Source organism: Lycorma delicatula, chromosome 8 (genome assembly GCF_047948215.1).
Source record: "Lycorma delicatula isolate Av1 chromosome 8, ASM4794821v1, whole genome shotgun sequence".
Lineage (NCBI taxonomy): Eukaryota > Metazoa > Arthropoda > Insecta > Hemiptera > Fulgoridae > Lycorma > Lycorma delicatula.
In genome coordinates this window covers 29,767,983-29,780,691 of record NC_134462.1, presented here as the reverse complement: position 1 = coordinate 29,780,691, position 12,709 = coordinate 29,767,983, and the positions used below count along the sequence as shown (strand labels likewise).

General features: G+C 27.5%; 1 protein-coding gene across 2 annotated transcripts in view; it reads left to right on the top strand.

The window, feature by feature from the left end:
* The window catches only part of LOC142328966 (uncharacterized), a 284,506-nt gene that overhangs the window by 43,435 nt on the left and 228,362 nt on the right, over positions 1-12,709 (top strand). For both annotated transcript variants that reach the window (XM_075373188.1, XM_075373187.1), the window contains exon 2: positions 75-248. In XM_075373188.1, coding sequence (XP_075229303.1) covers positions 75-248 — 174 coding nt within the window. The remainder of the gene's footprint in view (positions 1-74; positions 249-12,709) is intronic.

Below are 12,709 nucleotides of genomic sequence, written 5' to 3'. Positions count from 1 at the left end.
AAATTTAAATAAACAATATACAATACAAAAAAAAAATGATTTCTATAAAAATTAATCTTAAACTTTAATTACAGGTTGCCGATTTCCGGGCGCACCGGCACATTCACAAGTTTTCTTTTCAAACTCAAGTCTATCGCGTGGTACTGTTGCCACCTATTCGTGTGAAAGAGGTTTTGAACTTCTTGGACCAGCCAGAAGAGTATGCAATAGTGATGGACAGTGGACACCAGAAGGAATCCCTTTTTGTGGTAAGTTTTAATTAAACTATCTTAATTTTTTTAAGCTTTATTATAATAATTTTAACTTAAACGAATTTATTGTTATTAATTCATAATTTCTATTTTTAGTAATTTAAAAATTTTATTTTGAATCGTTAAGGAAATGTGTAATAAAAATCTGTATAAAACTTTTACATAAAACATCAGAATTTATTCATATGGTTTATAAAGATTTTATCAAAAATATTTAGTGGGATGAATTTCATTTTAGACATAAATGTCGGTGTTTGAAACCAAAATAAATGGAAAACTTATGAAATTCATAATTTCTTAACCGTTGATCTCAACTTATATCCAAAAGAATGTAATAATACTGAATGAACAAAAATGGTTAAGCTTAATTATCGAAATAAAATAAGAATGAGAAACGCTCACTAAAAAAAATAATAATAATAATAAAAATAAAAGCATAATATAAAAAAAAAAACAATTCTTCCTTGAGATAAATTATATTTTCATAATTTTATAAGAGAAATAGAACCGGACAGGAGCCAGATGATGTCTACAAATGACCTAACCTTTTTCTTTCAATTTGTACTGCCCATAGCTAAGTCATATTATATAAACAAACATAGGGAAATAATAATAAAATTAGTGGTTAATTTTACTTCACAGCTTTTTGCAATATCAAAAACAATGTTTGGATATTTTTAATATGGTATTTATTTTTAAGAAATTTTTATTAAAAGTTTAGAGATTGAGGAAAGCAATACAGTAAATAAAATACTTGGCAGTATTTTACTAGGTAAAACAATCTAAAAACTACGTAATGATATCAGTTTACAAAGCTATGGTATTTTTATTAATGTTATTTAAAAACAGAATCCGTTTTTAAGAAACATTGATGCTAAAAGTACCGAATAGATTTTTAATTAAGAAGAAAAAAAAAATTAATTGATAAAATGAGAGAAAAGAAAAAACAAAGAATAATTAAAATTTCTTTACGCATAAAAAATATTAAAATTACATCACGCACATTGTTTAATACATAAATGGTAATCTAATCAAATAAAGAAACCTATAATAAAGTAATATAATTAACTTAATTAAATTAATATTTCTGGTAGATGACGATATACGAATAAAAATAATCAAAGCATAAAAAATAAGAAAATCGAAATTCATATCAGTATAACAAAAATAAATTTTAAAATGAAAGAATAAAATAAAATTATTTGCATACAACAACAAAAAAAATTAAAAACGAGTATGAAGGTTAGAAAAGAAGAGGGCAAATAAATAACTGTACTGTATAATTTTCTAATAACCTGTTTACGTTTCAATAAAAGACAGGAAAAACTATTAATAGACTTAAAATATGTAAACAAAAAAATATTAAATGAACAAAAAATTATAAAATTAGAATGTAACTAAGTCTATACACATCAAAGTTCTTTTCTACTTTCTAAAAGTTTTATTGTTATTTATTCGAATTTCAGGTTAAAAAACCTATAATAAAATTTTCTACCGCAAAAAAGTATTGACATGGAAGATAATACAACTTGATAAAAATATAATGAAAGAATTTATTGTACGATACAAATATTATCTCGGTTTTACCACTGTATAAAACTTTTTAGTTACTTCAAGTAAAAAGAAAAAGAAGTAAATAAATAAATTAGTGCCAGCGTTTTCGATTCTTACCCAATCCTCAGGAGAATCAGTTGAATTAAACAGTTTTTTAAAACAAAATCTGATGTAAACACCACATCACTTCCTTGTTTGCCTACTAAATTACATATATAGTTTTTTTTTAAATTAAAAGTTCATAATATATTATTTCATTAAAAACTTCTGATTTTTTTCATATTTTTGTTTATTATTGAATTATTATTCGTCGTAAAACCTGTAGAATGAGAGGTTAAAAATAATTATTAATAAATCAACATATTTAAATTAAAATGATAATGTAATCGTTGAAAACAATCAATTTCATCACTGTTACAGTTGCGTTTTACAGCAGAAATTATAAAATGGCTGTAAATTATATGTGAATTAACACTTGATACTCCAATACTATCTTCAATGACAGAATTAATCGGAAAAATGAACGAAATAATAAATTTAAATGAATGAAAAATGTTTCAAATAAATACGATTTCTCTTTCTTTCTAATATGACAAGAGATGTATATGAGAGATATGTAAATTAATGTGTCTCACACACACACTCGCGCGCGCACAAACACAAATTTATTTTTTAAAAAATGTTTGTACTACTCCGACATGTTTATATTTGATTTAACTAGTTAAATTAGTATTATTTTAAATAATTTGAAAATTAAGTTTCACTTAAATTATGACTTTAACATAAAAAAATCTGATGTGGTCACCACATGACTTCCTTGTACGCCTATTAAATTACATACACAAATTTTTTTTTTTTTAAATAAAAAGTACATAAAATTTTATTTCATTAATAACTTCTGATACTTTTTCTTTTCGTTTTATATTATTATAATTGAATATTATTTATCGTAATTTTTTTACAATCACAGGTAAATAATTATTAATAAATCAATATATTTAAATTAAAAAAAAAAAAAGTTAAAAAAGGAGATAATGCCGGATTTGAACCGATGTGCCTTCCCCTTGTAAGATCCAAATATTTCATTAATTAAAGTTTTATTTGGCTATAATTCTGGAAAATAAGTACCACTTATGATATATAGTTGAAAAGCTCTCAATGAGGGCTTATTACTGAAGTTAAGAAAAATTCCAAAATCCATTTTTTTTGGATTATGAGCTTTTTTGGACACTTTTGGTTCAGTTGATTCCAATCAAAAGGGGAGGTGCACAACTAGATGTTACAATAGTCCTAAATCAAAAATTTCAAATCCTACCACTAATCGTTATACAACTACAATGAGTTATACAAGATACGTACAGACGTCACGCCGAAACTAGTCAAAATGGATTCATGGATGGTCAAAATGGATATTTCCGTGGAAATCTGAAACCGAAATTTTTCGCAATCACATTACAACAGCCGAAACCGCTAGAACATTTTTCTGATTTATTAATTTTTTTGGAAGATGCTGAATATTATTATTATTAATCTTTTCAATATTACTAGTATTATTACAATACTTTAAACGGATCAATAAGTTTAATGTATCAAATTAAAAAAAGGTAAATAAACAGTTTCCGTTTAAAATACCAAAAAATATTAAAGGTAAAGGAAAAGATTTTTTATAAGCACAAGAACATTAGATTTAATCTATTTTAGATCATGGAGGATCTACCTTCCTTCCGATTTTATTACTCTTAGCGCTATAGCTGTAGAAGGGAAATCGATTCAATTTGGGCATATGCAGTTTTCACCGGATCCTTATGTTTTGTACACGAGTTTGTTTGTTTAATGTATATGCTCACATTTTTATTTTATCTGCTATTGGTGCAGAGAGGACCATGTGATGAACCGGGCAGCTGCGCGCAGCGTAAGAACGATTCATTCGTTCGAACGATTTTTACTTCTTCATACGAACGATTTATCTAAAATTATATTTGTGTTTGGGGATGAAAAAAAAACACTGGGGTTAGAGCTGTGTTAAAAAATCACAACTTTAGAAACAGCTTAAAACGTTCAGGATTTTGAAGCTTTTCGTTGTAAAAGTTTTTATTCTTGTTAGTACGCTAAATTCATGAACGTTATTTAGTTACAATTGGCAAAAACATTTAACAAAATCATCTATAACGAAACATAAACCATGTGTAAAACTTTCTCGGCGGGCCATAGACCCGCCTTTTTCTAGTTTCTAATTATAGGTGGTAATTCTGGTAAATTAAATATTTGGAAATTTAAATCAAATAACGTTTACAATAATTTTTACCGGTTTCATGTCACTTGGAAACTGAATCAAACTGACTTCATGGGAAAAACTTAAAAATCAACGAATTAACGAACGGAATTTGAGTTTCCTGGGACTATAATATCGAATTTTTTATATTTAATTTTTAAAAAAATCATTCAAAAATATTAATTTTATGCCTCTAACTAAAATATAACTTTTATTATTTAACGATAAAAAAATTAAAAGTCGTAATGACAAATTCAAGCCTTTAAGTAATACGAGTCTTAAAAACAGACTGTCACATAAAATTAAAAAAATAAATAAAAATAGATCGCTTAATAAAAACCAAAATTACATCCTTATTTAAAAATAACTTTTTAAATAAACTTTGGATAATTGGAAGTTGTATCATGTAAAAACTAATCGAGCTGTACAATTCGAAATAGTTGAAAAACGTTTCTCATTCCAATATTTCATAAAGGCGGAATAAAGAAGTTTGAATTAACTTTTCACTCACATCTTTAAGGACATCGGAAGGTAATGAGATATTCTAAGGTTATATACGAGTATGTTTTTATTTTAACATTATTTGAGGATATTAATTTTTTTACAGAATTTCATGTTATTTTAAATACGTTAAAAAAACTCACATACACACAAGCAACATAAATTTGAAGGTTGTTTTATTTTATATATACGAGTATATATACATACATACACATATATATATATATAAATTAGCATCGCTATTGCGGCTTCGCTCGCGCTATATTGTTACTTAAGTTTCCCGTTGCGGTCATTTTTTTTTTATTATATGATTTTAGTCAAGTAACCGGAGACGTATGCAACCAATCGCGTCACAAATACAATAATATTGATAATTGTTGTGATGGTTGAGCCGCTGCGCCGTACAACGTCGCATCCAATAAAAAATCAAAATTAAAAAAAAAACTGAAAATGGCTACTGAAGAGTAGTATTTTCAAGCCCAAATCTACTGATTATCTCATTTAGTATAATCAGAAATGGAAAAATTTGCAAACATTGTTCAAATTTTTTTACCTTTCTTCGCCCTTTCCAGGATTGAATTTCAAAAAATTTGGAAATAGGTATTTAGATATTCATGTGTAGATTATACACACAAAAAATCAAGTTGATATCTGCATATGCTATTTAGAAATTAAAAAAAGTTGGCTTTAAAAAAAAATAATAAAAAATTAGTTTTAACTTTTTTAAATCGGAATTTTAAAAAATCTAGCAATTAATTTTTAGGTATTTACATGTAGATTACGTACACCATAAATCAAGCAGATATCTTAATCTGTTATTACCGAGAAATGAAAAAACTCGAATTTAAAATATTTAAAAAGTCCATTTTAACCCTTTAAATTCGGAATTTCAAAAAAAACTAGAATTAGTTTTTAAATATTTACAGGAAGATTACGCACACTAAAAATCAAGTCGATGTCTTCATTTGTTACCTAGAAAAGTAAATTTCATTCTTATTCCATTTTAGCCCTTTTATCGTGAAATTTCAAAAAATTCTTTTCTTAGAGTGTAAAACATTGTAAGAAGAATGAGTACACAGATTTTCATCAATTTATCTTCAGTGGTTTTTGGTGGACGTTGATTTTGAATCACTCACATGTTTTATATACATTATATTATATATATATACTATAAAAATGAACTTCGTTTGTTACATTCATATGAGATATATGTTTTTGAAAAAAATTAAATTCAGTTAATATACTCGTAAGTGTGCTAAAATGTTCATCCCGTTTTTAAACAGCAATTATTTAGATCAAACTCAAATTTTTTTTATTTAATAAAATACCGAAGTTTTTGCTTTATATTCATTTTACGTAATTATCGTAGATTATAGATATTAGAAGAAATAAGTTTAATTTTAATTCATTGATTAAAAAAAAGTAATCTAATTAAAAAAAAAGGTAATAGAAAAATAAGTGCATTACTTTTACTGACATTAAAACGCAGATATAGTTCGGATTAATTTCTAGGTATATACTATATACATAATATACTGTGCATTATAACTACTATAAAGTGAACCGCGTTCATGTTGTTTTTTCTGTTTTACTAATCTATTTTCAAAAAAAAAAAAAAGAAATAAAATCAGTCACGAAGTAATTTTCTGAAATCATTCCATATCAAAAAACAAAAAAAGTGTTTTTTGCTTCATGATTTCGCTACAGAAGAGTTTTTATATAGCGATTTTATTTTTTTATCGTTTTTTATCAATCTATATGTGTGTTTGTATATATATATATATATATATATATATATATATTGATATATACAATTGAGTAGATTTGTAGAAAATTCCGAAAGATCCCAGTAGTTATGGTTTTGTTATTCTTATTATTATTAATCCATATTAACCTAAATTAACAATTAGCCCATCATTTTTTTCCTTTTTATTATTATATTCTTTTAATTTTAATTAGATAACAGAAATTTCATCAGTAAATATTTTTCAAACTGAATTATTGACTCGTGCAGGTTTTCTCAGACAGATTCAGTAATAAAAATATTTTTTATTCATATATATATATATATATATATATATATAAAATATATTACAAAAAAATCACGACTGGTTTAAATTATTTGACAGTTAAAATGTCATTGCATCAAGAAACACAACTTTCATTTGCAATTATTCCAAAAGATTTCCTCGTAGTTTTCCCGTTTAAGAAAGTGAAAACAGGTACCAATCGCCTAAGCCTAAACTATTACAATAACAGTACGGTTCATATTATTTTATCATTTCCACAATCCGAATTAACTTTCCAAAAGGAAGATGTTCCTCTAGATTAAATATACTATAATAATAATAAAGAATGACATCTGATGTGAATTTGATTACGGAATAATTTGAAACTAGGAAAAAGGAAATTTGAATAAACGCTTTCATAAAAAATTAAAATATAGTATTTGAGTAAAAAAATATTTTTTTTAAATAACTCGAATTACAGTGCTCACTCATTCAATATAGAAACGTAAGTCAAATTTGTTAGTAAATGCACTAAGTATTTTTTAAAATTTAATCATAATTTATACTTTCGAAGGAAGAAGATTATGCAATAATTAAGTTACAGAGATTTATAAAAATATGACAGCGAAACAAATAAGGTAGCGATCTCGGAAGTACAAGATAAAACTAAGAATCTGCATTTCATTTCCAAAATTAAACCTGGATTATATATTATTTTGGATAGACACGTATGAACGAATATGAATTCAAACGAAAGTTTCCAAAGCCAAAAAGAAACCCTAAAAAAGTGTATAGAAATGTCTAGACGTCTAGCTAAAACCGCATTTCTAATAATAACTTGAAAATCGTAGGTTATGAAATCTAATATCTCAGTTTCCACTTGTTTTTAGGTAACCGAATATTTTCCTAAAGTTTGTATATAGTTTGACTAAGATATTAATTTTATAGCTAATACAAACATTATTTATCATTTTATTAAAAAATTACATAAATGAAACTAGAATATTAAATCACTTGGATGCAGTACTCCTATAGTAATTAACTAGCTTCTCTCGGCGTGCCCGCCCTAGCGGGCGGCGTCTCGGAATGGAATTATTAGATGTCCAGAATTGATTACTTCTTCATCCCAAGAACTAAAATACATTTTACTGGTTCTTATTGCCCAGTGTGGACAATTTGTATCATCGATTTTTGGTTATTGGTCATTTTTCAAGTTACTGCTTCTTTTGGTTAATATCGGAGATAATTACTATTTCTGATTTCTTACACTTACTAAAAAACGTTTTGTAACATTAAAAAAAAATTATTAATTCTTAAAGAAAAGATGATATTTAACGATATTAGAATAAAAATTCCCTTAAAAGAAAAACTACACATAATTCAGTCAGAGTACTCTGTAATGGGCTCTAATTATAAAAATATATTTAAAATTAATAAAAATTCAATATTAAATATTAAATAATAATAGAAAACATGAATTTATAAGGTGAATTAGAACATCAGTATTATTAATCAAAAAAGTATTAGCAGTTCCTTTTTTTAAATTAAAATGAATATTCGATGAATAATGAATATGGAAATTAAATGAAATCAGAAAAGGATATTGAAGGATGGTCAGAAGAAACAGTTTTCCAGTTGTATCATGGTTAATTTGAATAATTACTTTTTGTCTATAGTTCATTATTTTATGAAGAAAAACAATCACATAATAAAAAAAAATATATTATTAATATATCTTTCGCATATATATCGATATATGCGATATATCGATTTATAATAATATAACAAGTATGCACCTCACAACCAAGAGATATGTATTAACGAATCGGGATTTTCCGCTCATGATCGGTACATTCCGGTACCTGTTAGCTAGTACATTATTGCTTATTGTGGTACGAAATGACATCACTCGGACTACTGGGGTTTCATGTGCTAAGCTAAGGGGGATAGACACGCACACGTGCTCACACACACACACACACACACACACACACACACACACACACACACACACACACACACACACACACACACACACACACACACACAGAGAGAGAGAGAGAGAGAGAGAGAGAGAGAGAGAGAGAGAGAGAGAGAGAGAGAGATAGACACACATACAAATGCCCTTTAGTAGGGTAGGTTTACTGATGTGGATGATCCAGAATTAAATTCTTCAAGCTAGTATATTTTTGTATCATTAAAAAATTAACTACACTTTTCTTTAATGTACGAAACAGAATAACTATTATTAAATCTTATACTTATTTATTTGCGAAACGATATTAAAAGAAAATTATAAAACAAATGTCTCAAAAACAAAGATTTGATAATAACAAAGGATGTGGTATGTTTTAATAACAATATTTGTACAAACACCAATATATAAATAGATGGTGACTAAGTTGGTAATATAAAGTTTCATTTTAACAATTAATGCTTATAGCATTTTAAGAAATAAAGCGGAAGTTAAGGAAATACCACTCGAAGAGCACGTAATTACTTCGACTGCCGATTTCCTGAAACAGATTTTCTCATATAATTTTAAGACCAAAATTATTTCCTTTAAATCGAATCGGTTGACTAAGTATCAGTTTCGGAGGATTTCTATGGTGTACTAAACGTACTTATATAGTTTTAGCAATTAAAATTAAATATGAAGAACAGTAGACATAATCGGACAATTGTAGTTATCAAATTACCTAAGTTATTATTGAATGATTATGAAAATGATACAATTTTCATTTTTAATGACACTTCTACTTTCTATAAAACTTACTATTAGATTCCATTTTAAACGAATTATCAGGAATATCAAAGAGAGAGGGTAAATGTGATCTTCGATAGGTAGCCTAATTATTTAGCTTTAATACTGATTTCCTGGAATCGATTATTTCCCACGTTTAAATAAAAGTTTTCATAATTACCGGTGCATAGACTTAGGTCTCATTCATTTTATTTAAAATTCACTATTAATGAAAAACATTCAATTTCATTTAAATTAGGACTTTTAAAATTTAAAGATCTTCGGCTTCGGTCGGATTCACACTCGGCTCCTGACAGTTCAGCGGGTCCGTACAGTTCACACAGCTCTTTGTACTCGGCTCTTTACAGTTCACAAAGCCCCTTTCGGATACACTCGGCTCCTGACGATCCAGCGATTCTGTACAAAGTACATAAGCAAGCTCCTCACTTAATCTGCGCAGTCTGGTCTCACAGTTTCGTCTAGGTACAGAGCTCTCGCTTTACCTTTGTAAGACTCACATTATCATTCATCATTGATATAAATTTGTGAACTACATAAACAGAAACTATAATAAATAAGATTTCTATTCATGATTAATTCAAGGCTTTTTATTTAAATAAATGAACCAGAACCTAATCACCTACATGAATAGTTCAACCGAACCAAGGTATTGTACCACGGCCGAAATTATTCAACAACCGGCATACAAAACAGAATATCAGGTTTTCAATGTGTAATAATATCTCTTGGGCGAGGTGTATGAGATAATTTAAGGTTAGAATCAAAGAACAAAAAGCACAGTTTTAGTTACGTGAATGACAGTAGTTCCTGAAAGTGCCATTAGCGATACTTAGATTACTGAACAAAAAGTCTTCTGTGCTTTGCAGTTCAGTAATTGTGAATCTGTAGTTACAATTCAACATGCGTTTCGTAGAAAGTTTAATCGTTATCCTTCAAGTTTCAATAGCATTCGTCGATGGCAAAATCAGTTTGAAAACCGGTTGTTTGTTTAAAGGGAAGAGTTCAGGACGACCAAGGGTGTCTGAAGAAAATGTTGAACGGGTCAGGAAGTTTTCCGCGTGGCCTAAAATCCTTTTAAGCATTATCAGTGATGGCAATGTGGAATGTTTTAAAGAAACGGTTTCATATACTCCCATACCGTTTACAGCTGTTACAGGCTTTGAAGAGTATCGACTGAATGGCGATTTGCGATCTAAATGATGCAGCAAGAAGATAATGATGATTTTTTTGATCGTATTGTGTTTAATGATAAGTCAACATTACACCTTAGTGAATAATTTAACTCACATAATCAACGCATTTGGTGGTCAAAAAATCCCCATTAACTCCTAAAAGCAAAATTAAATGTTACACTTCCTAAAATTGAACGTTTTCTGTGCAATATCCCGACGGCAGGATTTATGGGCCGTTCTTTTTCGCTGAAGCAACAATAGCAGGTGTTGCTTATTTGGATATGCTGTGAAGATCGCTCTTTCCCCAAATAATAGATGAACCAGAGAATTTTATTTGGCAACAAGATGGTGCGCCTCCTCACTGGCATAACTCTGTACTGGATCGGCTGAATGACGTTTCCCCGACCGCATCCGATATGACAAATAATTTTTTCCTTCAGGGTTTTATAAAGGATCTTGTGTATGTGCCTTTGTTATCTACTGATCTATCCGATTTGAGACACAGAATTGAAATAATTATCGCTAACATTACTCCAGCCATGCTTGCTAAAGTATGGGGCGAATTCCCTATCGGTTGAACGCGTGTCCAGCGATGAAAAGTGCTCACAAAGAAGAACACTCGTAGGGGAAACTGTACGAGTTACTATTTCATTTTATTTGTAATTTGTTATAAGTCATAGTTAAGAGATAATGGATAGCTATAAAACCCCGATATTCCTTTTTCATCCAGAATTAATAAGTTCTTAATTTAATAAATAGTAATTAATATTTTTTAATTATTTGCACTATTCTGCTGGTTTTATCACATCTAAAGCAATTTTTACGATTGAATTACGACTATTAATGAAAATGGTAGAATAGCTTATCGATTACGGTTTTAAAAGCCGTTGAATATATTTTCCTACAACAATCTTATATAATGTTACAACAATTATTATTCGTTTAATGTAAACCATCAGTTTTTAAAAACCCAGGATAGCAATCTCATTGTATTTAAAAACGATAAAATTCATTAGATATGTTAATTACCTCACCAACGATCGGTTAAAATTGGTTACCTTATGTCACAATAAAAAAATTTGATTAGTTAGTATTATATTAGTTCTAAAGATTTATTAAAATTCTTTTAATGGTTTAAATATTAAACTGAGATATAAATACTGCAAAGATAGCAGGTTATTAAAAGTGATTTCTCATCCCGTTAAATTATTTGTTATTCAAGCAAACTATAAATCTGTGATATTTTATTACGTTTTATAAGTTTCTTTTCAACAATTATAAAATTATTTCATTTTTTTATCTTTTAAAAATTATTTGTACAATAAACGGTAGAGGGAATGGAAAAACTGCTGGTTAACCCTACTAGCAAATAGCTGAAATTTTATATTATAGGAAACCAAATCAAATTATTGTAACCTGATCATGTTACACTGGTTTATATTAATCCATAAATTTTTTTATAAGTTTTTCGTTTTTTTAACGTATTTTATAACATAATATACGCGTAGAAACATAAAATTTAAGTACTGTAAAATAAAGTCTGCTAAATTTATTTTTTTGCTTTATTTATACATGTGGTAGCGTGTAAGATAAAAGGATGCCTGCTCGTTAATATAATGATAAATAAAAAATAAATCTAGTTATACTTTCCCTTCCTGACATTACGTTTTTTATTTTTTTTAAATTACTCGAACACTAGACCATATCTATGCCTCCAACTGAGCTAAAAATGATGATTACTAGGAAAAAAATTAATGTTCATTTTGTAATATCCTATTTATAACCGCTTTTATACGTAATTATTTTTATTGTTGCTTTAATTCTTTTTTATTGTTGTTATTAATAACAATTCAACAAATGACATTAAATGATGAACAATCAAAATGGGCATCGTAAATTTCTTTCTTATACTTCTAAAACATCTTTTCTTTTTTTATTTCTTTCATTAACGCAACCCATCATCGTGTTATCCTCGTAACTGTTTTTTAATGAAATTCTGGTTACTTCACAGTTAAATTCGAATTATATAATTGTCATAAATTATTAGGTAATAATATAGTATTACTAAAGAATAAATTACCAGGTTAATTACAATAATTTTTATATTTTAATGCATTGGTGCGTATGCGTGATCGTAAGAGTGTGAAATAATTCTTATCATTACTTGCATAACGTAAACCAATGCT